Source organism: Erythrolamprus reginae, chromosome Z, assembly GCF_031021105.1.
Source record: "Erythrolamprus reginae isolate rEryReg1 chromosome Z, rEryReg1.hap1, whole genome shotgun sequence".
Taxonomy (NCBI): Eukaryota; Metazoa; Chordata; class Lepidosauria; order Squamata; family Dipsadidae; genus Erythrolamprus; species Erythrolamprus reginae.
Window position 1 is genome coordinate 43,625,066 of NC_091963.1, and position 27,953 is coordinate 43,653,018.

Consider the following 27,953-nt stretch of genomic DNA (forward strand, 5'->3'; position numbering starts at 1 on the left):
CTCTTCCACTTAAAAATACTAAAATATTTTAGATTTAATATCTCTGTTCAATTTCAGAAGAAAATATTGTACTCTTGTTTCTTGGGTTGGTTTGACTCTAACGCCAAAAAATAAGTGTCATCCTAATTATTTTGAATTCACTGGCACTATGAAAGTAGAATTGTAGCCTGTTCCAAATGATGATAAATAACTTTCTCCTCTTCCAACTGATCTCTTTGTGTACTATGCCAAAACCTACTACTGTATATATTCTAAGCCAGGGATGTCAAACTCTAAGCCAGGGATGTCAAACCCACAGGCCAGATGTGACATACATTGGCCACGCCCACCTCTGGTTTGGTGAAGGGGGGGATCATGATGCATGACATGACAGCAACATTATATTATGAATTTGACACTCATATTCTAAGCCCAAAAGAGTTTTACAATATCACTACTGTCTGTACAGATAAAGTAATACAAACAATGAATTGCACCCATTTTAGTCATAGTTTAAATGTGACAGCCAATATACTTTTGGCAGCTGGCTCAATCATATCAAGATAGATCAGCACAAAATATTAACTGTCTAGATTTGGGATGATGGGAAAAATTTAAAAATTATTCTAATAGTGTTAGAAAATAATAATATATGTATAGTACATCCTGTATATTGTAAAATATTCATTGTTGTTACTAAGGGCAGAAAAGATTTGCATATACTGTAATACTGTATTTATTTTCATAGTTATGATTTGAAAATAGTGGCTTGAACATAGTGTACATTGTTCAATATTGGTATAATAATGACATTATTTTTTTCATAACAGATTGTGTACGGAGATCTGAATATTGTTTTTCAAATATCAGCTGCTACTTAAATGGACCTGTATCAGAGTGTCTAAGAAAGAAGATTCTTGCTTTTAAGTATGGAACTGGAAAACCAATTCTGATAATAACTGAAATAAAGTTCAACACCCAGAAATAGCACAGTGATACTAAAGATTTCATCTGATAGGCCTATCACACAATCATTCTCCAATATAACTTACCTGCTGAGCAAATTAATTCCTAAATGTTCCCATATGTTAAAACATCAATATTATAAAGTATTTACTTGGATGACCCATATTATTCTAACATTTAATCATTGAAGGAAATTAGGTTTTACTATTGTAAAACAAATTAACTTGAAGCAGTTTAGTTGACTAAAAAAAGAGCTTGAGGGATACTAATATGTGGTACCATTACTGAATGGCCCCACTTCTACACATTAGTTAGGAAGTTATTGGTCCGTTGAGACAGTAATGCTGATAGTAGGCAGTCGCTGCTGATTGGATTGTTTGTTTGGAACTGTAAGGTCTATTCTTTCAGTTTCAAATATCAGATTCCCTTCTTGCAAACTGCACACCGAAAGCCTATTTGATTCTGTGCCATTATGATTACTTGGGATCACACCACCACAGACCTGCTCAAAGGATTTACTAAAAAGAGTAGTGCTAGTTCTAGCCAAACTATGACTCCCTGATTTTGGCAAGGATTGGCTGCTAGTTAGGGTTAGCCTTTTTAAAGAGAGAAGCTCTAGATTTTCACTCAGCGCCCTCTGACTTTGTTTGTGAGATAAATATTCTTTGTAGGATTCAGTTTCTTTTTCTTTTCCTCCAACTTTGTTTCCTCCAGGCCTTCGATGACTTTTGCCCATTATTGTTTTATTACTAACGTTGCTGCTACTTTTTGATGAAATAGAATGACTTGTAGTAGAAGTAGCTCTAGAGTAAAATCCTTCATCAACTTCAGAGACTTCTATTAATTCTTCTTCTGGAATTCCTAATTCATTACCTGCATGGAGACAGAACACTATATATTTCATTGGTTCTTGATAGATCTTTCTAGTCAAGCATAAAGCAAAAGATTTAAGAGCAGACAAGAAGTTCATCTATTATATTAATGTGATATATTACAATAAAATATAAAGAAACAGAAAGCATGCTTACAATCTCATTGTGTGGTGATTTTTTTTAAGCGCCTGTTATTCATGCAAGATTCAGAAGTGGTTAGATCTATAACAGCTAGAAAGAGGAATAAACCCATGTATGAGCAAGGTATTTATATACCACAGACAGCAAAATAATCATGGAAATAGATAATCAGAACAGCAGATCAGCCAATCGGGAACCAATTGCAGGTGCTCACATTTTTAGCAAATCCAGTTGTATTTCATATTTAAAGGGCTGAATGACCACATTATGTATTAGAGAGTTAAATTTGGTGATAATTCTGGAAACTTAACACACTGGTGTATATAATGCGACAAATTGGAAAACATTAAAATAAATTGATATTGTTTATGTACATGTGAGTTATTTCAAATGTGTAAAATAAAAATGCTGGAATGACAGAACTCCAAGTTGAACATTAATGAAATTTGAAATCTCCCAGTGTGGTTTCCCAAGCTAAGATAAATCTATTTGTTGTCAGCATGCTATCAATATATGGAGCACAGAGATCAGCTCTATTGTAAAGCATGCAGTTGTGTTTGACTAAAAGTACATGCAAATTTCTATTGATGATTATTAAAATCTTCAAAACATGCAGCCATGACCCTTTCAATTGATACCTTTTGAATGTAGCTAAAAAATGCTCTGCTAAAATTGCATTCTGCCAGGTGAGCTTATTCCATCCTCCATAATTTTTCTTACAGATTTTTGCCTCCTGATCTCTGGCAAGCTTTTGCTGTCAACTCTAGGCTCTGTAGGAATTTCCTGTATACCCTGAGTATGTTGATCACTCTCTCCTGGCATTCTGTTTTTTTCCCCATTTCTGGTTCTCTCTCCAGCCACATTTGTGACACTAATCTCGGGTATAACAAAGTTGCCCGATTCAGTAGTGTCATTAGTATTATCTGGTTGCTCTAGAATTAAAGATGAATAAGACAAAAAAGAAAGAAAGAAAAAAGATGGCTGAAACAAAAACCATGGAGACAAATAAAAAGACATGAATTGGACGGAAAACATAAATAGTCTGAAGGCTTACTTTCCTGACCTGTCATTAATAAAGGGAGTTCTTACTAAGATATTAAGCCATATAATGTTTCTGAAAATGGGATGGAATATAGGTTGCAGTATCATAAAATTAAAAATGAACTATTTGGAGCCGAGCTCAACTGAAAAAAAATGCCTGTTACATACTAAAGAAGTTCAATATATAAACACACTAATATTTACTTCACAGTTACTTTTTAAATACTGTATATCCATTAATAGTATAAAGAACATTTTACTTGGTTAAATATATATTAGTGTCTCAGAACCATACTAGTGGTTTTGTCATATTCAAAATATTTTTACACTATTGCACTAGGACAATTTTCTAACGTGCATATTTAAATTATAAAAGAAAAATATTATTTTTGAAAATTCAGGGATTTCTATGTTTCTGAATTCCAGCATATGAAAACCACTCTTTCTTGCCATCTGCATTCTACTATACAATGTGGTGCTTCCTCACAAGGACCAATGTCCATATCATTTATCTTGTTATCACTAGTAGCATAGAGAAGAGAGGAGACAATGCAGTCAATCTTCCCATTTTCTAGACTTTCTTTGTGAATTGCTTGTATATATGCTAAGAAATAAGGAAGACAAATGAGGCTTTATTAAGACTAAAGCATGGATGCTGAAAATTTTATATCACACATCACACTTTTTTTCTATAGCAAATAAATGTATAAAATTAAACAAAATAAAATGCAGATTAATTAATCAAATCAATATGTTACAAAAGTTTTCAAAATACTATGTTTTGTTCAATTAATTTTAAAGTTACAGTATTTCTAATACCCTAGTAGTATAAAACCTGCACAGTACCTTAACTAATGATAGCACTATTTCTAGTGCAAATAATATCAATAAAAAAGTATAAAATGTTGTAAATGTGTAATTTGGACACATATTACATGTTAAAAATAATTTTCTTTATGAATTTTTAAGTTATTGAATTTGCTTATGGAAAGACTGTACTATTGAAAAAGAAGTATACATAGCAAGATTCCTTTATCACAATTTTCCTAAATCATGAAGATTCTGCATTTTGGATATATGATCTATCTATTTATTTATTTATTTATTTATTAGTTGGACTTGTATGCCGCCCCTCTCCGAAGACTCGGGGCGGCTCACAACAAGTAAAAACAGTCACAACAATCCAATTAATTAAAATATTTAACGATTTAAGAAAAACCCCATGTAGTAGCAAACACACACACAAGCATACCATGTATAAATTAACATGCCCAGGGGAGATGTTTAGTTTCCCCATGCCTGACGGCAAAGGTGAGTCTTAAGGAATTTTCGGAAGGCAGGAAGAGTAGGAGCAGTTCTAATCTCCGGGGGGAGTTGGTTCCAGAGAGCCGGCGCCGCCACAGAGAAGACTCTTCCCCTGGGACCCGCCAACCGGCATTGTTTAGTTGACGGGACCCGGAGAAGGCCCACTCTGTGGGACCTAATTGGTCGCTGGGATTCGTGCGGCAGGAGGCGGTCTCGGAGATATTCTGGTCCGATGCCATGAAGGGCTTTAAAGGTCATAACCAACACTTTGAATTGTGACCGGAAATTGATCGGCAGCCAATGCAGACTGCGGAGTGATGGTGAAACATGGGCGTACCTAGGTAAGCCCATGACTGCTCTCGCAGCTGCATTCTGCACGATCTGAAGTTTCCGAACACTTTTCAAAGGTAGCCCCATGTAGAGAGCATTACAGTAGTCGAACCTCGAGGTGATGAGGGCATGAGTGACTGTGAGCAATGAGTCCCGGTCCAGATAGGGCCGCAACTGGTGCACCAGGCGAACCTGGGCAAACGCCCCCCTCGCCACAGCTGAGAGATGGTTTTCTAATGTGAGCTGTGGATCGAGGAGGACGCCCAAGTTGCGGACCCTCTCTGAGGGGGTCAATAATTCCCCCCCCCCCAGGGTAATGGACGGACAGATGGAATTGTCCTTGGGAGGCAAAACCCACAGCCACTCCGTCTTATCCGGGTTGAGTTTGAGTCGGTTGACACCCATCCAGGCCCCAACAGCCTCCAGGCACCGGCACATCACTTCCACCGCTTCGTTGACTGGGCATGGGGTGGAGATGTAAAGCTGGGTATCATCGGCATATTGATGATACCTCACCCCATGTCCTTGGATGATCTCACCCAGCAGTTTCATGTAGATGTTAAATAACAAGGGGGAGAGGACCGACCCCTGAGGCACCCCACAAGGGAGAGACCTCGGAGCCAACCTCTGACCCCCCACTAACACCGACTGCGACCGGCCAGAGAGGTAGGAGGAGAACCACTGAAGAACAGTGCCTCCCACCCCCAGCCCCTCCAACCGGCGCAGAAGGATACCATGGTCGATGGTATCGAAAGCCGCTGAGAGATCGAGGAGCACCAGGACAGAGGATAAACCCCTGTCCCGGGCCCGCCAGAGATCATCCATCAACGCGACCAAAGCGGTTTCCGTGCTGTAACCGGGCCTGAAACCCGACTGCTGGGGACCTAGATAATCAGCTTCTTCCAAGGACCGCTGGAGCTGGAGTGCCACCACCTTCTCGACAACCTTCCCCATAAAGGGAAGGTTGGAGACTGGACGATAGTTGTTAAGTACGGCTGGGTCCAGGGAGGGCTTCTTGAGGAGGGGGCGCACAAGCGCTTCTTTATAGAGTGATGGAAAAACTCCCCTCCCCAAGGAAGCGTTGGTAATCTCCTGGGCCCAGCTCCGTGTCACCTCCCTGCTGGCTGAGACCAACCAGGAGGGACACGGATCCAGTAAGCAGGTGGCAGAACTCACAGCTCCAATGGCCTTGTCCACTTCATCAGGTGTCACCAGATCAAACTCTTCCCAGACAGGTGGACAAGTACGTGCCCCAGTCACCTCGACTGACTCGTTGTCAGTCGACTCTGTTTTACAATTGGAGTCGAGGTCGGCCCGGATCTGAGCGACTTTATCAGCGAAAAACGTGTTAAACTCCTCGGCACTACTTTGCAAGGGCTCCCCAACTCCCCCCTGATTAATAAGGGAGCGGGTCACCCTAAACAGAGCAGCCGGGCGGGATTCCGCTGATGCAATCAAGGTGGCATGGTACGCGCATCTTGCCGCCTTGAGCGCCACTTTGTAAGTCTTAATAAAAGCTCTTACAAGTGTTCGATCAGATTCGGACCTACTCTTCCTCCATCGCTTCTCTAGACGTCTCTTTTGGCGTTTCAACACCCGGAGCTCCTCGTTCAACCGTGGGGCTCTACGGGGTCTAACGCCGCGGAGAGGTCGCAAAGGCGCAATCCGGTCAAGAGCCCCTGCCGCAGCCCTGTTCCAGGCCTCAGCGAGGGACTCCGCCGAACTGTGGACGAGTGCCTCTGGAATAACCCCAAGCGCCGTCTGAAAGCCCTCTGGGTCCATCAGGCGTCTGGGGCGGAACATCTTCATTGGTTCTGCCTCCCTGCGGGGAAGGATTGGAGCCAGGAAGTCAAGCCGTAGCAGAAAATGGTCTGACCATGACAAAGGCAACGCTTCTAAGCCCCTTAGTCTCAGCCATTGCTCAATTGCTCGGAAAGGAATACCATGTCAGGTGCGTGCCCTCCCTCGTGAGTCGGATCTACAACTCACATATCACTTATTCTGCAGTATTTGATGACTGATACTTTCAGCAAACTAGTTACATTGATTTTACTATTGCATACTTCTGATCAGAATTGAAATATTTGGAATAAGTGATGGACACTGACCATATTTGGATTTGGTCTAACTTGAAATAGGAAATAGATGAATTCATCAAATCTCCATACTTTTTGTTAACTTCCTGGAAAATCCACAAATAGCTATAGCTTTTTCACAGAAAAATATACAGCTAGACACACCATTGAGGATATGAAATCTATCCAATTTTATAATGGCACTTTTCTTTAAAGAGATATAGAATGAAACCTATAGATTGTTTTGTTTTGGCAAAACGGATGACTATAAAAAGAATGTGATTCAAGTTCACACCTTCCTTACTCCTTTCCTTCCTTTGAATTTAGTGCCCACCCAAGTCCAATGAACTATGGGAGAATACAAAACTGAAACATCTAGCATGATTAGGGAGCTACTAAAGAGATTTCTTTATAAAACAACATTTATTCCTGCTTTTCAAAGGTTTTGCATGAAATAAAAATTTAATACAGTAGGTATACAGTAGTGCATTCATGCCTTCTATACATTGTTTCAGAGCATAAAGCATCGCACTTCCAACTCAATTCAGATTACTTTAGAACGATTTTGTTTCTTTGTATAAAGGATCACAATGAAATGTGCCTCCTTAACAAATGTATGAACATTTCAATGTCTTTTTCATTTATTGATTTCTAAGTCATTATAGACAATAAAAGGATATCAGAAGAGGGGGAGAAAGGAAAAGCAATCCAAGAGTATAACAGATAGCTGAGTATATAGGATGGTTTCACTGAAATAGCCAAGGAATAAATGGGGCAATGAGTTTGGCTAAAGTTTGGAACAAAGCAAGCTCTAATAAAATGAAAGTTGTAGCAAGAACATAAATCTTAAAAATGAAATGCTCTGCCAAACTAAAAAAGTATGCATAGACACTATATAAACACAGCCAAAATCATTTTTTAAAGGAAAAGGGAAGTAAAAAGTATTGAGTCATCATAAGCATTTTTACAAAGTAAGCCATGTGACTATCAAATGGAAAAATAATGTTTTAACATTTTACAGAATGCAATTAAATGAATAAAAGATATTTTCAGAACACATTTACAAATCTGGAATTAACTGATTAAATAAGAACAGGTGTCTATAAGCATCCCCTTTTGGTAATTGGTTGCCTTTGAATTACCCACTTAAAAATAAAAAGTGCTTTGAACATACTGTATTCCACTAGGTTTCTAAGTGGTTTTGATTAGAATTCCCATGCCCACAAATAGAAGCAATGGTGTTATTTTTAATAAAATTTATAGACTAATGCATCAAATCTCCATACTTTTTGTTAACATCAGGCTGCTTGTCTGCCTGTTATTTATTATTCATTTATTTAAATAAATATAGCAAGTATACATTATCCTAGTCCAAAATCTGAATTTGAAAAGTCTTCAAGGCTCTTTTGAGAAATAACAATGCTGTTACTATGGACTTTATGCTCCACAAGATAGTACATGTAATAATGATAGAACATAAAGTAAGCAACACTGTTTTTAATAGGTCAAACACGAATACATGGAATGTTCACTACTTCCATGGTATTCCAAATGCCTAATATTTTAAGGAACAAAGTAAAAATATCTTTCCAATCTTCCTGAGGCAAGGTGCTTTTCTCTTTTTGATGCCCTCTTTCCTCCCTGCACTCTCTATTAAAGCATTATTTATCTCTAAAGTCTATCTGTAACGGGTTGTGGTTTTCTGTTGCAAATTCTCAATTCCGTTTTTTGCAAAAATGTTATGAAATGTATAGAGAAATGTTTTTCTTCTTCTATAACTGAATTATGTCACACAAAGTGAAAATTGCTTTAAAACAATGGTGAAGTCACATACAATATATGTACTAATCCAGGCATTCTGCATAAGCCACAGTTTACAAGATTGTTGAAGCTGTACATGGAAATAAAATTTTAGAAAACCCGTATGAATGCCAAATAGCAGGAGGAAAATATTATTAACATGTTTTTTTTAATTATAGTATCTAACTTACAGATGGTATTTATATTTAACTTGTTTTTCTCTCTGTGATACATATATACACATTCATTCATTCATTCTCTGGTTCCATTGGAATTAAATAATAAGAAAGAAATTCCATATATTTTTTGTATCTTTGCTTTAACATTAATAGACTAAATTACCTACCATTTTAAACAGGCATTCATGATTAATTATTCCAATCAATATTACCATTGTTTGTTAACACAAAACTATCATTAGTCTATACTTTTTATGATCTAAGTACAGTTTATCTGATTACTACATCTTGCAAACTTTACTTTGTGTCACTGTACCACAGTTTAAGGGCAAAGCATCCATTTTAGATAATTGAAGAATTCTGTTCAATTTTGTCTTTACCAACATATGAATTAATCTTATAATATAATGTAATATTCAGCTACCATACTATAGATACAAAAAAATTAAGCCTCTTAGAGATTCTATTATTCTACTATAACCCAGAAGGAAAAATAGAGTCTTTTTAGTCCAGATTTTAAGTGATATGTAATCCAAAGAACCCAAGTTCTAATCAACTTCAAAAATTGAGACAGCAATATTGAAGAACCAAGAAGATGTCACCCCTTTTCAAACAAATAAATTATTATACTAAATATGGAAAGCAAATCTAAAAATGAAAGTCTTTATCTCTTGAATAGTTTATCTTGAAGCAAAATTGTACTTTCCTCTGAACTATCAATCAACATTTTGAAAAGATATCCTCACCTTTCCTTTTAAATTATGGTTCACATATGACAAATAATTAACAGTATTCAAAATTTAGTCATACAATAATAATCAAACAAATATCCTGGCACACATTTTTCTATTGTTCCCTCTATTGTTCTGCCAGCAGAACATTGTACAAGTCAATATTCATTTAACTAAACTAAAATTCTAAACTTGTTCTCCTAACCAGCCAGGTTCTAAGTGTTAAATGCAGGTTCCTTTCCAGCAGAAGTAATTAGAAGTATGTAGAACTCCTAAATGTATTTGTAATAAATCAAAGTAATTTCAGAAGAAATTGATCTATAAAATAGCCCCCAAATTCTCCAATAGGAACCAAAATGATAATTCCTCTTCATTTTGTTACATTATGAAAGGAAGTGCATCCAATATACTGGATACTTAATGATTTGCAGCAATGCTTGCATACCTTGCAAATTCTTCTTATTAGAATAACTGTTCATCTTTATTGCAATTAGTTGCTTTACTAATACTATCAAGCCTCTTGCCTTATTGTTTGTTATCTGCTGCAGCAAACACTTGTCCTAACCATTGCCTCTTGAACTTCAACACCTGTATCATCAAGCATGACTCCTGCAGAAAGGTAACAGTAGTAAAAGTAGTGTCTGAAAAGTGCAAGTTATGTATCTTTTCTGGACTACCAATATATTTATCCTTATAAAAAATATTGGAAACTACATTAGCTTGACAAAAACAAAACCACAGGTTAATTATTGAGTTTAAGCAATAGATCAGTATTTTCATTATAAGCTCTTAACATTGTAGTGAAGAGAAACAGAAACTAACCCTATCACTAATTTAAAATATAGGAAAAGAACTTTCTGTAGTTTATTTAGAAAATTATATCTTCCGTGTGGGTCATATAAACTAATAATTTTATTTACTATTACTAACTATTCTGTATCCAACCTTAAAATCACAAAATCATTATTGCTCTATGACTCCATTCTTTAGTGCCGAATGTATATCAAAAGAGAGAAATATCTTAGCATTTCCAACAATGTTTGCTATATCTATAACAGAAATGATTCCTCCCAGTTCGGACTGGTTTGCCCAAACCGGTAGCAAGCCACTGGTGATGTTACGATCACATCATGGAACCAGATCGACCAGTGCTGGTCGAGGGACGTCGCCATCTTTTTTTTTATTTTTTTATTTTATTTTTTTAAATTCTGGATTTTTTTTCTTCTGTGCATGTATAGAAGCCAGGTTTCTGCCACTGCGCATGCCATCTTGGTTTTGGCTTTTTGTGGGGATATTTTTTAAAAAAATTGGCACTGTCCCACCTACTCACTCCTCACCACCTAAGCAGCCTTCCCAGTTCCCATGTAGTGCCAAACTGACCTGCCTCCTCCTGTCTACACGTAAATAATGGTCGCACTAGCTCTCCCATCTCTGGAGGTTGCTGCGGGGCCATCACTGTCCCCACCAGGCTCATGAATTTACCTTCCTCCCACGGCTAGTGGCAGATGGGAAGGCATGCCAGCCCCTACAAGGAACCAATATTTGGAGCAGTTTTGAAATTTGATGATGAGGACGAACAGCCCAGCCATGTAATTTCAATCCTGGGTATTGCCATAGCTTTTCACTCCAAGAAACCCAGGCTTGAAAATGCATGGTTGGGGCTGAGGAGCAATCCTCCTCCTTAACAGGCTCCAAAACTGCTCCAAGTATTGGTTCCTAATGGACGCTGAAAGTATTGACTTTCATTTGGCTGTTTCTCTGTGTGAATACCATTCAGAAAGCCCGCTTTCTGGACTGTCCAAGGTGCAGTACTGCAAAAGACTCTCTCTCACAGCAACAGAGCGGAGCAGAAAAAATAGATTGCTGGAGAACACGTGGAGAGCTCCATCATGTGCTCTCTAGGTCAGCGGTTGCTGTTTCTTCCACTTGCTACTTTGCCTGGAAGAGAGCATTTTTTGCAGCACAACGCTTTTCGTAAGTCATATCCAAAAAGCCTGTACTTTCCCAGGGCCCAGAGGGCCGCCCTACCCCCATGCCAACTGCTGCCTGGAGCTCCCCTTTTGCCCACTGCATCCCTCCCCCACCGGGTTAGCACCTCCTGCAGCATCTACTAAGGCAGGGGAGGCACCACATGGGCCCGCTGCCCATCAGAGAGGTGCTCTCCAGGAGAAGCCTGAGTGCCTAGTGGAATAGCATGAGCGTGGCTCTCCAAGAGCTTGGCAACAACAACACCGAAAAGTTCTCCAGTCAACCGACAAGAAAACTGCTTTGTGCTTTTCCTCTTTTGCCCTTCCTGGCTGAAAAACCATGGGCAGCAGGCCGGAGAAACAGGGTCACCCTCTTGACTGGGGACCTTGGCATGTCCTCGGTGAAGGCAACCATGACGTCCAGAAAGAAGCCTTTCTTCTGTACACTCATTTCACAGATGGAACCCAGCCAGCCTGACTCAGCGTGGCAGCAGGAGTGAGGTGCTCCAGCTGCAACCAAGGAGAAGGCCCATCAGAGGCAAGAAGGGGCCTCTGATGGGCCCCTTCTTTTCATCCAAGAAGGGCAACAGAGGGAAAGTCGAGACAACCACTGCCACTCACAGCATCTCAACCTGGATATAGGTTTAAAGTATGAAAAAAAGAGACAAAAAATCCCCAAAATTTTCACTGTTTTGGTGTGCATGGCTTGGTGGTAGGGAAGTCATGTGACTGAATGTGTGTGAGTGACATCAAGTTGTCCATGCCCACTTAGTCACATGACCCACAAAATAAGCCACAGCCACAGAACAGGTAGTAAAAAAATTACAATCTACCCCAACCTGTAATGTATAAAACATAGTACATGAAAAACAAAAGCACTGTGCAATAATCAATATAAAACTTTCATTAATCACAGCATACTTTTTATAGCACTGCTATAATAAAATATTAAGGGAATTTATGTTAGATCAAGAATAACAACATGATAATCTTTGAAACAATGATATACTTGAAACAAAAAATGCAATGAATATGTTAAACTAGAATTTTAATATAATGTATAACATCAATTGACATCAATGTATGATGAATTGTAAAACAAGCATTGCCTGGTTTCTTATGCTAATAAAAACAAAAAAGGAAGACAAAACCCCTCTATATTAAAGAAATAGAATAACATAAAAATTATTTGGTCTTCTATGTATGGGATCTCTTATTAATATAAATAAGGATATGAAATTTTTAATTAATCATGGTATGTCAGTTTCAGAATATTAATTTTTTGTTATGAATAGCTAATATTTTCAAAATTCTTACCATGCCTTTTCCACCTATGACCCCGAATAGACATGCTGGTCACAGCATTTCTTGATATCCTCGATGCTGTAGGAGTAATTTCAACCTGAATACATTTAGTACCTTCTTTGTTAGATTTTATGGCACCTTGAGGCAATGAAGCTTTTATTGCATTAGCCACCTAAAGAAAATAGCTATAATTAAATAAAATATGGATGAGATTGTCACATTAACATCAGATTTTGAATTGAAACAATATTTACCAATATTTACCAACAAACACAAATGTTTGCCTGTTGCAGAGCCTGATTGTTCCCACCCCACCCCCCCCCCCCCCCCCCCCCGTTTGAGCCTGCCTGGCAGAAAGCTCTCTGCCACTACCATCTAAACCGGTGTCTTGGTTTTTTTACAAGCTGCAAAGAAAGAGCCCTCCTCCCTCTATTGCTGGGAAGACAACACCAGAGTCACAAGAACTTGGCTTTATAACTGATTTTAGAACTGGGAGGAAACTCTCCACCAACACCATCTAAACCTAAGCCAGGAACCAGTGGGGAGCAGAGAAGCTTTGTCCCCTACGTTATCAACGGCATCTCTGTGCACCCTCCCCAGGGTCAGCTTCAGGATTTTGACAGATTCCAGAAAACCCAAAAGGAGGCTTGAGGAAGAATTAAAGAAGAAACACAAAAAGAACTGTTTGCCTGTTGCAGAGTCTGTTTGTTTCCCCCGTCTAAGCCTGCTTGTTCTTCCTCCATTGGAGGAAACTGGTTTAGTATTCTGCAAGCCCTGTTGGAAAGGACATGTTTCACTGGCAAGCCACAATTATGGGTCCTAACAACAGTCCATATCAAGCTGGTGTCTTCTTTCTCATAATTCAATTGCTTATAGACTACCCTTTCAAGCCACCTATGGTTGCAGTTATAATATGAATTTTACCATCTTGTCTTAATTATCCTGCTTTATCATCTTATTTTTACAGATTTGCTCTATCTTGGGGGGGGGGGGGTTGTAAGAGTGTTGGGATGGATTGGGAGTGACTGAGTTTCGGGGAGACTAAGTGAGTCGGAGGTGAAGAATGGAGCCCCTTCTGCTGAGTGTGTAAACCGAAGCAGATGGCGACCCAGATTTAACCATCTGCTTGGTATGAGTGGGAGGAAGAAGGAATGTAGATGTGGGGCAGGAGATCTGTGGTGTGTTTGAGATTTGGAGTATTAGAGTTGTAACTGGGAGATGTAGATATGGGGACAGGCTGCTCTTGGGGAACTAGGACTTACTGTATCAAAGTGATCACTTGTTCCAGCCCCTCTTGTATACCTGATTACTTGGGATGTCAGGGCCCTGGCTTCAGGGCAGTGGACTTTTTGGAAAAGTTTTTGTCTGTCCCAGAGATATTTGGGTGTGATTCTCTCATCTTGAGGCTGGACTCAGGGGTTCAATTGGGCTTGTTGTTAATATACCTGCCTCCCAGCTGTGTTACAACAGCCTGTTCTGCTACAGGCAGTAGCTGAGTTGGCAGTGGAGTTCCCAAGCTTATGGTGCTGGGGGACTTCAATTTGCCATTACTTAGCAATCCCTCAGATGCAGCTCAGGAGTTCATGGCTTCTATGACAACCATGGACCTGACCCAAGTAGTTCAGGATCTGACTCATAAGGGGTGGGGGATGACACACACTTAACCTGGTGTTCCTCTTGGGGCAGTGGAGAGATGGTCTGGAATTAAAGGGCATAGATTATTTTCCCTTGGCATGGTCAGATCATTGCCTACTGAGGTTAGACTTTAGGATACTACTCCTGCACTGCAGGGAGGCAGATCCAATTAAGTGGTCTGGTCCCAGACTTCTAATAGACCCCGAAGAGTTCCAGAAGGAGCTTGGGGTGATACTGGACTCCCTTGTCCACACTCTGGCCGAATCCCTGCTATATGGAATAGGGTAGCATCTGGGGTATTGGATTGCACCTTTGTGATCTCTCCATGGGGATGGAACTAGGAAAGGTCAAGGAGCTCTAGGAGATGAAGCACCAGAAGAGTCATCTAGAGTGACATTGGATGACCAGTAACTCTGAGTCTGACCAAACACTTTTAAGAGCCTTTATTAGGACTTATTTAATTACAAAATGCTCACATTTTTCTGCACTTATTGCATCCAATGCTTTGTGCCCAGCCACATAGTTAGGGTAACTTGTTCCCTCTTTAATGTAGGGAGAACAAAGGAGCCCCTGCCGGATAGAGCTAAAGAGTTTGCTCAGTTTCTATTGGATAAAATTGCTCAATTTGGAGAGGGGCAGCATACAAATCAAATCAAATAAAATAATAAAATAATAAAATAATAAAATAATAAAATAATAAAATAAAATAATAAATAAAATAAAATAAAATAAATACCATACATCACGAATTGGATCAGATATGACAAAAATCAAAAGGGGTAATAATTTGACTTCCATCTGTTCACAATTTCCGCTTCAGTTCAGATGATTAAAGACTTCAAGCAGAAAACATTTGCCTTAAAAAGCTATTGCCAAATCCCATTAATGATTGGTTGCATTTCCTCATCTTGTTCTTTTTAAGCCACCCACTAAATAGTGCGTAGATTTTTTTTCTCTTCACAATTTATTTCTTCTGTGCACTCTTTCAGTAGCTGAAATCAAACTAAGAAAAATAATGAAGCAGTTCTTTGGACTATAGGATGAAAATATGTGTCTGCATACACAAGCATTTTTCTGCCAGTTACTTGATGAACAATCTAGTAGAAACAGATTGTTGCTATCTCACTAGTGAAACTTCCTCTTAGTGCTCAATGATCCTGCTAAAAAAATTGCTATGTTCTGTAGCATGGAATATTTATGACTTCCAATTAATATAATGTTGCAGATATATATAGCAGGACTGTGCAAAGCATCTATTTAGAAGGCAAAAATGTGGTCTGGGCGATACGCAACAATGATATGAAGACAACATCTACCTACAACTGTCTTTAAGACACTGGGGAAAATTAGTTAAGTTGCAGATACCTGCTGTGTTCATGCTCTTTCATTGCACTCTAAAGCATGAATCCAGGCCTGCCTTAGATATAGTAAAGCCATCAGATGGCTTTTAAACCAGTTATGCTCTCTCGGCCTTAGGAAGAAGACAATAGCAAACTGTTTCTGAAAATGTTGTCAAGAAAACTGCATGGATTTGTCCAGACAATTGCAGAGTTAAAATAAACTTGAAAGTTAAAAAAATTAAAAGAGAAAAACAGCAGATAAAAACATAGCCTTGGAATTTTTATAGAATTGGAAAGATTAAATGATGTCTACAAAACTAATTGCATGCAATAATACTGGAGTATTTTAATCAGCTACTTTAAGTAGCAGGACTTGAATTAAGGCTGAAAAATGAGATTGAAAAGTAAAACACTAAAATATAACCTTGTCTTACAAACATTTGCATAAGCATAGTAATCTGTCCCATTCAGACTACCTCTAACTCTTACACATGATGTGTGGAATGTGTTGATAAATGAGAATGTGTTGATAAATGAGAAAACCATTTATCAATATCAGTATACCTATTTTCCCCAAATTTGTTTCTGGAAATACCAGTAGTCCTCAACTTTACAACTATAACCATTCAAAGTCATAACAGCACTGAAAAAAGTGACTTATGACTACTTCTCACACTTACAACTTGGCAACTGGCAAATATTTATGATAGTTGCACCGTCCTGGAATTATGTAAACACTATTTTTGACTTTCCCAACCAATTTCTAGAAAGCAAAGTCAATGAGTGATGTCAGGTTCACTTTAAGACTGCATGATTCACTTAATAACTACAATGATTTGCTTAACAACTGCGGCAAAAAGGTTAGAAAATGGAGGAAAAATATTTAAATACTGTCTTCTTTAGTAACAGAAATGTTGGGCTCAGTTGTGGCTCTGAATTGAGAATTAGCTGTAGAGTTAATAGCATTTCTAAAATCCAATTGATCTAATTGTTAAGGCACACTACACTAATTGTTAAGGTACACCTCACTAAGACTATGAATTCTAGTCCGGATTTTAAAAAAAATACATGGGTGACTTTGGACCATTGACTCTCTTTCAGCCAACCCACCTGACAAGGGTGTTATGGAAAAATAGAAGGAAAGAATACTGTCGTATTAAGGTTTTTGTAAAAATACTAAAGATAGAATTTTAAAATCTAAATAAAATAAATATTAACTTTTGTATCTTAGAAACTAAGATGGTGGGGCAGTCAGGAGGGAATCTTCAAAAAATGTTCTGTATGTTTTTTCCTGTCAGTGACGGCGAACCTTTTTTTCCTTGGGTGCCGAAAGCATGTGTACAAGTGCAGTCACATATGCACGAATGCCCACACCCATAATTCAATGCCTGAGGATAGTGAAAATGGCCTCCCCTGCACCCCGCTGGAGGCCTGAAACAGACCATTTCCCAAACTCTGGTGGCCCTCTTAGGCCCATTTTTCGCTCTCCCCAGGCCCTTCCCCATCCCCCCGGAGACTCTCCAAAAGCCAAAAACGCCCTCCCAGACATTCTGGGTGAGCCGAAAATCAGCTGGCCGGCACATACATGCACACTGGAGCTGAGCTAGGGTAATAGCTTGTGTGCCAGCAGATATGGCTCCATGTGCCACCTGTGGCATTCGCGCCATAGATTCGCCATCACTGATCTATGTGAATGTCGCCACCTCTGTACTAGGACATGATTGAATATCAGAGAAGAGGTTTTTATGAATAGGATATTTAATCCTTCCTCTTTAAAAAACTGAAAGTGTTTACTAGTTTTGCAATCTAACAAATTTTCATTTCATTATTTGAAGAAATTATATGAGAAATAATATGCGAGCTGTTACTCTAGCTCAGCTCCAGTGTGCATATGCATGCCGGCCAGCTGGTTTTCAGCTTGCCTAGAGGCTCTGGGAGGCCATTTTCGGCTCTAGAGAGTCTACAGGGGAGGGCATTTTGCCTCTGGAGCCTGGGGAGGACAAAAAATGGGCGTACTGTGCCCACCAGAGTTTGGGAAATGGGCTCTTTCAGGACTCCAGAGGGCCTCCAGGGAGGATTTTTACCCTCCCAAGGCCTTGAATTATAGGTGTGGGCACTTGTGCATGCGCAATAGCATACACACACACATTTTCTAATGCCTGATGATCTTAGATGGAGGTGAGGTGGGGATGAGAGCAGCTGCAAATTCAGATGAAGTTTTGCTTACTTGTCCACTGCTCACCTCCAAGTGTGTAGCTTGGCTTCTAACAGGCCATGGATTGATTTCAGTTCATCGCCGGAAATTGGGGAGCCTTGCTCTAGCGCACACAATCAGGATTACTAAATTAGTGGAAGCTCCCACACAAAGAGCCTGTCCACTGAAAAGTACTTTACACATTGTGATGCGTTAGATTTTCTAATAGTGATAATGCAAGTCAAAACACAGATAGTGTGGTAGTTACAAAACTCCACAATCTCCACAATTTAGTTCTTGTATTTTTCCACTACAAAAAATATTCAACCTTCAATAATGTGTCTTTGTTAGTTTTTGTTTCTTGTTATAGAATGCTATAACTGCTGTACAGTTTATGAGTATGATTTTCAGAGAATTTGCTTTGTTTTAAATTATTTTAAGCCTTTTAGCTGGTCTGTGAATAAAGATTTGGTGATGATGATGGTCAAACGATGACTGAAACATTTTATATTTCTGTAAGCTAATTTAATTCTATAAGTTAAATATACAAAAATATTTAAAATAAATTTAAAAACCTGAAGAATAATAAATTTGACACAAAACACCTACCAATAGTGGTTCTGGATATAACTCCAATTGTGCTCTGTATAAAACATCATCCATTGCTTTACGAGCCAGATCCCATTCTCCATTATAACTAGAATGTTAAGCCAAAAAAATGAAACTGACCGCATGCTATAATATAGTATAATTATTCTTTCATTATCATAGCCATGCATATTAGTCTTGAACAGATATTTAGTAAATGGCTTATAGTATTATAAATACAAAAATTATACATTCAAGAAAAATTAGTGACATTGGGAAATATTTCAATGATTATATAATATATTTTATTTCTAACCCTTTAACTATGTCTAGGCCATCTTATTTTCTTCCCTTCTGTAATGTTAGTTAAGAAATATATATGTTGCAACTGCTATAGTATTTTGGGAAATCAGATTGGCAATTGATTCTTTATATGTTGATTTCAATACAGGCAGTCAAGTTATGATGGTTAAGAATTGGGGCAAGTGGGTAGAGTTGAGCATAGCTGTGGTCCTAAGTATGAGCAAACAACCAGTCACTCAAAATTTTGGTCACATAACATGGGGGCCATTACTTCAGGAACCAGACAAAAGAACCATTCTTTCAGCATCACCATAGCTTCAAATGGTCAATGGTTGTTCAATAAGAATTATCTGTAATAATTTCAGAATCACCAGACTATATTCAATCATTGTCATGAATATATTGTGGCTTGCTGATAAATGTTTAGCGATTAGCTCTGTCAGCTCCATTGCCTCATTGCCCCATGTGAAACTGGCATTTTAGGGAGAGGAAGGGTAGTCTTTCATATTCTAAAGAATTTTTTTTTAGCATCTGATTCTTCCTAATCAATATTACTATAGATTTTGCATCTCCCCCACTCCCCGGTGAAACTACATGTCTGTTTTGGTTTTACTTAACAGAAGGGATAGCATTTGTTTTTTCATTCTGTAGGGTCAAAATCAACTGCCAATTGTCAATTAACAAGTCACTTTTGACAGTTTATAAAAACAATAGCAAGAAAGTTGAAAAATTCTTAATTTTACAATGTCAACTGGGACAGTTCTGAATTCTGCCTCTGCTGTCAAGTAAATAAGCATTCCATTTTGTATATAATATGCTCTAAAATTCACTATTACGTATATATACAAGACATACGTTTACTAAACTTACAAAGCATAATAAATCCCTGTTAACATCTGCACCATGAATTCAGAGGAAACTGGTATTCTGCTGTTCATGCCTCTGTATTTTCTTACTTGTTGGCGAGGGTATCCACAAACACAGATTCTAAAAGAAATACAAATATTAAAATTAATATAACTATTTTAAAATTACTATATTATATTGTCCAATACAACTTTAAAATATCATGGATTTCAAAGTGAAAAAGAACTGTTCCCAAACAATCAAGTAATACTTGATCCAAACCATTAAGTAAACTTTTTTTGTAATAAAAGGCTGTCCTTGCTGCAACCTTTCAAAGTTACAAAAGTACTGAGAAAATAACTATTGCCAATTTATGGCAATAACAGGGAGTTTGGAGAAAAAAGATTGCAGAAGAGTAAGCTATCTATTCTTCCACACACTAAAACAATATAATGGTGCAAGGAAAAACAGTACAATAAAGGTCAAATTAACTGGGATCCTTTAGGTTTCCCAAAAGGCCTTGAAGCATATCAACTAGCTTGGGACCCCCATGAGGGTGTGGCGCAAATGAAAAATGCCCACTTCCTCCCTGTGTACACTTTGTGAACTCTCTCTCCACCCTTAGTTTTAATTTAATTTTTAAATGTAAGATATTTATCTTAATATTTATCTATTTTAATGTTTTGTTCTGCATTTTGTTCAATATCTATAAGTCATGTAGGGTTGCTTCTGGCAAGACGAACAATAAGATAGATAGATAGATAGATAGATAGATAGATAGATAGATAGATAGATAGATAGATAGATATAGATAGATAGACAGATAGACTGATAGACAGATAGACAGATAGACAGAAAGACAGACAGACAGACAGACAGACAGACAGATATAGATAGATAGATAGGGAAAGGGAGAGGGGAGGGATTAATCATGCACCTCAAGTGGTTTCATTCTTTCAAATGTGGAGATATCACTTGGTTTTTTCTTCTTTTTTAGAGGAAGTTCTTGCATATAAATCCTAGGTATGAACTACTAAGAATAATATGCAATGCAGCCTGTAAACCCTGACATTGGAAATTTGATTTATGAACCAAATAATCAATTGTACTTTTGTTGTGTTGTGTTAATTAATAAGATCATGTGTACTTAGGAAGTTCAATAAATAAATCTCACGCTTTTTTGCTCTTAGGTCTGTATATAATTAACATCCATGAGCCTTCAAAATATATAAAAATTCTTCCATTTCTTATATTTTGCATAATTGTTATATAGTCCAGCAAAGTTTACTCATTCTGTGTTGTACCTTACTTATTCAATGAGCTGTTTTGTGAAAAAAAGTGACACATTTATAAGTTTCTCCATGTATATACTCCATGTATGGAGTCTTCGGAGAGGGCGGCATACAAATCTAAATAATAATAATAATGATGATGATGATGATGATGGACCTTTTAATCCAAACCAACATGAGAGGGAAGGAAGAAGGATGAGAAACAGTGCCTATTTCACTTGCCAAAAACAACAGTATTGAAGCCAAAGCATAACTCTTCCAATGAGTTACAGAAATTACTACAACTCCTGGATCAGTGAGTACAGTATTAATAATTTTTATGAAGCAATAAAATGTAATTAATACATTTTATTAATACAATAGAACAGTATGGTAGGTAAATAAAATTGAATCACAATATAGAAATAAAGAGTTTATACCTCAGAGAAAATCTGAATTCTGACATGTTCTATTTAACACATTTGGTAAGCTTCAGTTAAATTCAAAATTATCTTTTTTTTTCTTCTCCTTTATAAGCTTTTATTTTTTAGTAAAATGTATTATTGTGTAATTACAGCCATAGTTTATTATTATCAATCTCTTCAGAAGAAATTACCTTGAACAGATTTGACATAAAGACTGAAGAGAAACCGCAGGCATGTAGCTTAAAGCAGCATTGTACCGAAGCAAAAGGAATGTCAATACTTCAAATCTATAAAACAAAAATTATGTTTAATTAGAAGTGCATCATTAGTCATGCAAAAAAAAACATTTCCTCTTCATTGGTCATACCAACAATACATATAAAACATATTTTTTTAAAAAAAAACCTATAGTTGTTAAATATTAGCTTATGAGAAAAGAATAATTTGGAAATTTCTTCTTTAATCTCTATAGTTGAAAGCAACATCATGCATTTTACCTGTTTTGTGCTGTCAACATTTCTCTTTGCATATGAGGTCCACTATATACAACCCTGGATAAGCCGTGTTGAGATAAAGCACCCTCAGTAAGAGCCATTGAACCAATACTGGAAGGCTAAACAAACAGTTGTGGGGAAAATAGGAAGAGAAAGGAGTGTTATGTTGCCACACTATGATATTTATAAAAATAAATAAATAAATAAACAAACAAATAAATAAATAATAGATTAATCAACCAACCAATGCCACAGTATATAGCCCATTGAAATTGCATTAACTGAAACTTTTTAGCATTTTGTTGTAAATAAATTGGTGTGCATTGCCATTTTGGATAACCCATTCAATTATTCATTTTGGTGGCTATTTTTCAAGTATTTTTTATTATATCTTTGCTTACTTTCCCATGAAAATAAAATTTATATCTATGTTTACAAATTTTCAAAAAAAACCTACTGCAAATCTTAACTTTAATTGATCATATTTCATAGTGTGAACTTATCAGTGATGAAAATATAATAACAAAAAGCTTTCAAATATCTGCAAAGTTTTTCTCAAAAACATTTTATTCAAATCTGCCTTGCCTATTAAATATTCCCTAATTGTATATGCCCATATAGTACAAATATTTTTCTAGGAAATAATGTGAATATATTTTTTAAAATCTTGGTAAATAATAAATTATCAATATATATTTAATTTCAGTAAATACAGTTGATATAAGAAGTCTATATATCACTGTAAAAATGCCTGGTTTTTTGAGATGTAAAAAAATCAGATCAAGATAAATCATTCAGGATTTTTTCCATCTTTATTATACAATGCATTCAGAAAGTATTCAGATCCCCTTTATTTTTGTCAATTTTGTTATGCTGCAGCCTGAAATTCTACAGTTGTTCAAATTCATTTTTTCTCATTAAACTATAAGTACTCCACAATGACAGAATAAAAACAGAATTTTAGAAATGTCTGTAAATTTATTGAAAACAAAAAGACTGAAATCACATTGGCATAAGTATTCAGAAATTTCAGAACTTAATAGTTCAGTTCATTTCTTTAGATCAAGAAATTTAGAGGTGATGGCTATGGGGGTGTTTTTCAGCAGCAAGGCCTGGGAGATTGGTCAGGGTTGAGGGAAAGCTGAATAAAGTACAGAGATATCTTCAATGAAACCTGTTCCACAGAGCTCAGTATCTCAGACTGGACCAAAGGTACATTTTCCACATGACAACCAACCATAACAAAGCACACAGCCAAGACAACACAGGAATAGCTTAGGGACAACTCTGCAAATGTCCTAGAATGGCCCCAGCCAGAGCCCTGACTTGAAACTATTGAACTTCTCTGGAGGGACCTCAAAATGGCTGTCCACCAATGGACACCATCCAACCTCAATGAGTTTGAGAGAATTTGCAAGGAAGAATGGCAGAAAATCCCACAATCCAGGTGTGCAAAGCTTGTTGTGTCATACACAAAAATATTCATGGCTATAATTTCTTTCAAAGGTGCTTCAACGGAGTACTGAATGAAAAGCCTGAAAACCCTAAAGGGTTTAATGCCAATCTGATATTTTAGGGTTTTTAAAAAATAAATTTACAGACATTTCTAAAATTCTATTTTCACTTTGTCATTATGGACTACATTTTGGAGATTAATGAGAAAAAATGAATTTCAACAACTGTAGAATCAGGCTGCAGAATAACAAAATTGACAAAAGTGAAGGAGGTCTGGATACTTTCTGAATGCACTGTAACATGCAAACAGTAGAATTCAATTGAAGAGCAAACTGAAATCTTTTAAAGAGGAAAATAACAAAAAAAGCTACAACTTAGAATATGCCCATGGTCACATGATCATCGTTCAGATGCTTGGCAACTGGCACATATTTACAATGGTTGTAACATCCTGAAATCACATGATTGCCATTTCTTACTTTCCCTCAAGGCTTCAAACAAGGAAGTCAATGAGTGATTCACTTAGGAACCATATTAAAGCTAAATTCACTTAAGAACCATAGCAAAAGAGGTCATAAAATCAGGTGCAGGCACATGATGACTCACTGATGAACAACTGAATTGTTCAGCAGCAGAAGCTTCAGAATGTAGCCTAAGAAAGAATTTGCCTCCCTACCCAACTAGAAATGGAAATTTATAGTGTAAGTCCCCAAATTTTAAAATGACCTATAGGACATGGCCAACCTAGTTTTGATTCTTTCCTGAAAATGTAAATGTAGCCAAATAATACCCGCTATTAATTTATGTCAAAAGGTTAGATTACATTCAGAGATTAGAACAAGATATAAACATTACTTAAAACAAGAAAACCTTTGAAACTTACTTCATGATATATTGAAGGTTTAGATAAAGATGGAATTGTAAAGCTTAGGATCCTACTGTTCCCCTGTTTGTCAACTATTTCCTGTGAAGAAAATAATCAAGTTATTCATATGTGTTGCATAAAATGCACATCAACAAACATAAAGCAGAACATTATATATTATGTCTATAATTACATATGTAATTTATGTGTAGCAAAATCTAAACATGACTTATTTATTTAATCACATTTAAATAAAATCTTGCTCACAGTGTAATTGTGAAATCTTAATTCTTTACTTCCAGGGCATTTAACTACTATGCACCCAATGCACCAGTATTTTATTACTTTGAAATGTATATGCATCCTATTATAGTAGTGTGCCCATAAATATCCAATTTTCCTTTGATCTCTTTTTTTACATGACCAAAATATTGATGATTGGGAAAGGAAGTCTGCAAAAAAAATTTTAAAAGGCAAAAACCTATGTCCAGATTCATTCATTCATTCCAAAATTTAGCATATTTTCTTATACAAACATTCTCATGGACTCTGGATTAAGTTTACATCTCATAAGCATATTCAACAACTTCACATGTGAACCACCTATCCATTGTTAAAAAATCTCATATAATACAAAGAACGGTTAATAATCAAATTTTTCATACCATCCAAGCTAGTTCCTTCATCTGACTGTACTAAAATTGAAAAAAATTACCACCATAGAGAACACCATTCAGGATATATTTCTCTTCCAGATGTTTAATATTTCTCATAAAAAGACATCACTTATACCAATGTCAGCATGAACAAATGTTGCTGTGGTTAAAGGAACTTAATATATCAAGCAACGAAATGTTATGACAACTAGAGCCTTTTTGACAGATTTAGTAACATATAAATTGTTGAATGAATGAATTCTAGGTCTAGATACAAACCAAATTGTAAACTCCTAGTAAAAGTGCTTCTATACAGCCACTGCTTTGTAGGTCTTTACTAGCAGAAACAGCAAGGTAGCACCATATCAATTCTGGAAGAAACTGAAGTGTGAACTGCAGAAGAAGTTCCTCACCACTGCGATAAAATTCAAATAACTGGTGACAGACTGGTTCCAGCAACTGAAAGGAAAAACAAGCATTAAACATTTGGCAATGTTTAAATATGCCACTGTATAGATGCCTTTTCTAACTATTTTAAAAGATACAATTTGTTAACTATTATATTACTTCTGAGAACCAATATACAGTGTTCCCTCAATTTTCGCGGGTTCGAACTTCGCGAATAGCCTATACAACGGTTTTTCAAAAAATATTAATTAAAAAATACTTCACGGTTTTTTTTCTATACCACAGTTTTTCCTTCCCGATGACGTCATACATCATCGCCAAACTAATAATTTTTGCAAATAAATAACAAAAAAAATAATTATTGTTAATAAATAATTATGTTTATAAATATCAGGATTACGAAGTGTCTTACTCAATGGTGAATACCAGTAATAATGGTGGGTAAATTGTTGTTAAGGGAATGGGAAATGGTAATTTAGGGGTTTAAAGTGTTAAGGGATGGCTTGTAATACTGTCCATAGCCAAAAATGGTGTATTTACTTCCGCATCTCTACTTTGCGGAAATTCGACTTTCACGGGCGGTCTCGGAACGCATCCCCGCGAAAATCGAGGGAACACTGTAATAGTAAGCCTCATTTATTGTTCTTATTTAACATATGTAAACTTTGCATAGATGATGGGAACCATTTTTAATGTGTGCCTTTCAGTAGAAACACAGAAGAGATGGAACTTCCTTAATATTTTACTTTTTTAAAAATAATGCGTATTATAGTTGTATTCAACTTCACAACAACTAAAGAACAAAGAATATCATTTAGAAATTAAGTTTCTAATTTTCATGTCTGAACAATACCAACAAAACATTTAAGTTCTAAAGAGAATATTTTAAGGATATAAATATAAATGAGAATAGAAACAGAATTTATATTCTATTTTTACTTCTTGTCATCATGTCACTGTACAGTTTATTCAATGTTCCCCCCAATTCCAATAAATGAATTAATATCATACCTCATTTTGTAGATCTTGAATAACTTTATATAGAGATGAAACCAAGCAGATCTTGTCTTTCAAATTTTTAGCATAACTTGCTATAGATGTTTCTGGTACTGTCTAACAAAAACCATTTAAGATATACAGTTTAAGAGCTCATCTGATATGCCGTATATACAATTCCAATAAAAAAAAAATCTATTAAATTAAATATACCTCTATATTAAATACTGATCAAGCAGATACATTCAAAAATCTTACAAGCATTGGTAAGATGGCAATGGCCCTCTTCTATTATCACTCCCGGGCAGTAAATTAGTATTAATTTTAAATTTTTATATTGTAATCTCTTAAAAAATAGTTTATAATTCACTTCTTATTTTCAAATTTTCTTACAATTTAAGAATCATGGATTACCTTGAATTCTGATAACCATTCTTCTACGACTGTATCCGCATCCAACATATTTCAATGTATTCTTAATCTTCAACCTTAAATTATAGGCATAAGAAATAATGTCAATTTTGTAATATGTTTTCCTATGAACTGGGACCATCCAAGATTTCACAATTTTCATTATTATTATTTTTGATACAGAATTGCATTTGCTCTCTGAATGGATGTAGAAAAGAAAGCAGAACCACAACAGAAACTGAACGATAATTTTCCCTTTCAATAGCAAATAAGAGAGGGGCTCTAAAGGCACCATCCAAGTTTTAGATTTTGTACCCAATGGAATTGAACTGTAGCTATCTAGTATTACAATAAAAGCATCTTCTTTCTTATTTTAGATGTTATATTATCATATAGCCATGTAGGACACACAACTAATGACCAGTGTTTCCTAAGTCTGAGCCAATATTCTAACAGTTATATGCACAGAAAAATAACAATACAGTATATATTCACAGACACAGTATCCTATTAAAATAGCAAAATATTACCAATATTAATTAGTAATTACAAATGTGAATTTTATTAACACTACATTAATAATCTAAATGTTAAGCAGTGTATTACATAATTACATTTCAAGTATTCATTACTTTAAAAAGGAAAATAAGAACTTCTGCTAACAATGCTGTAACTATTTTTTTTTCTATGTGCAAGTCAGTATGAAATGAACATAGGCTGCATTCAAATGCATCTACAACCAGCATTATTTTGTCCACATTTAAAAAGTACTAAATTAAATAAAACAAGGAATGTTGATTTAATCTACGATAATCAAATTTCAGGAGAAATTTGGCAGCCCCTTGCCAGATTAACAATTTTTATTAAAAGTATATGTTTACAATTTATGAAGCCTCATACCTAATAAAATTTGTTAATCTAGCAAGGTATTATCATACTGGATAAATGTGAAGAGGAAAGAATAAATTGAAAATAGCAGAGTAAACCCATTCATTTTCAGAAGACACACATGAGGAAAGCAGTATACTCAAGAACGAGATATCATAATCATCCATATCATAAGTCGTGGTGGTCATTAAGCAAAACAACTAAATGATCACCTTAATGACCATAGTCCTGCTTTCCCAGCTGCAGGAAAGACCTGTACTGCAGCACCTCCATAGCTAAGGCTCTCAGGACCTCCATGGCCTTCTGAGGCACTACTTGCTGGGTCCCACACTTTTGGGCTTTCTTATTCTCCAATAAGTCTTGCTCTGTTAATCTTTTCCAAAAGATTATCTTTCTCAAGGAGAAGCAGTCAATTTGCTACATGGCCTTTCCATAAAGAAGCCTCTTAATGGCATTCCAAAGTGGACACATTTTTGGGAGTGGCCAC

At 36.4% G+C, this 27,953-nt stretch overlaps 1 protein-coding gene across 9 annotated transcripts in view; it reads right to left on the bottom strand.

Moving 5' to 3' along the window:
• Positions 1-701: 701 nt before the first annotated feature.
• HYCC1 (hyccin PI4KA lipid kinase complex subunit 1) overlaps positions 702-27,953 on the bottom strand; it is a 42,183-nt gene continuing 14,931 nt past the window's right edge. For 4 of the 9 annotated variants that reach the window (XM_070766861.1, XM_070766859.1, XM_070766860.1 and 1 more), the window contains exons 2-11: positions 26,582-26,655; positions 26,183-26,284; positions 25,043-25,222; positions 24,126-24,206; positions 21,791-21,906; positions 21,485-21,580; positions 19,622-19,738; positions 18,470-18,557; positions 12,704-12,863; positions 702-1,818 (exon numbers count right to left, since the gene is read on the bottom strand). In XM_070766861.1, coding sequence (XP_070622962.1) covers positions 1,265-1,818; positions 12,704-12,863; positions 18,470-18,557; positions 19,622-19,738; positions 21,485-21,580; positions 21,791-21,906; positions 24,126-24,206; positions 25,043-25,222; positions 26,183-26,284; positions 26,582-26,629 — 1,542 coding nt within the window. In that variant the 5' untranslated portion in view covers positions 26,630-26,655 and the 3' untranslated portion in view covers positions 702-1,264. Of the gene's footprint in view, positions 1,819-1,973; positions 2,049-2,596; positions 2,891-12,703; positions 12,864-18,469; positions 18,558-19,621; positions 19,739-21,484; positions 21,581-21,790; positions 21,907-24,125; positions 24,207-25,042; positions 25,223-26,182; positions 26,285-26,581; positions 26,656-27,953 lie in introns of all 9 variants that reach the window. The other 5 variants (XM_070766863.1, XM_070766864.1, XM_070766866.1 and 2 more) reach the window with 3 other exon arrangements.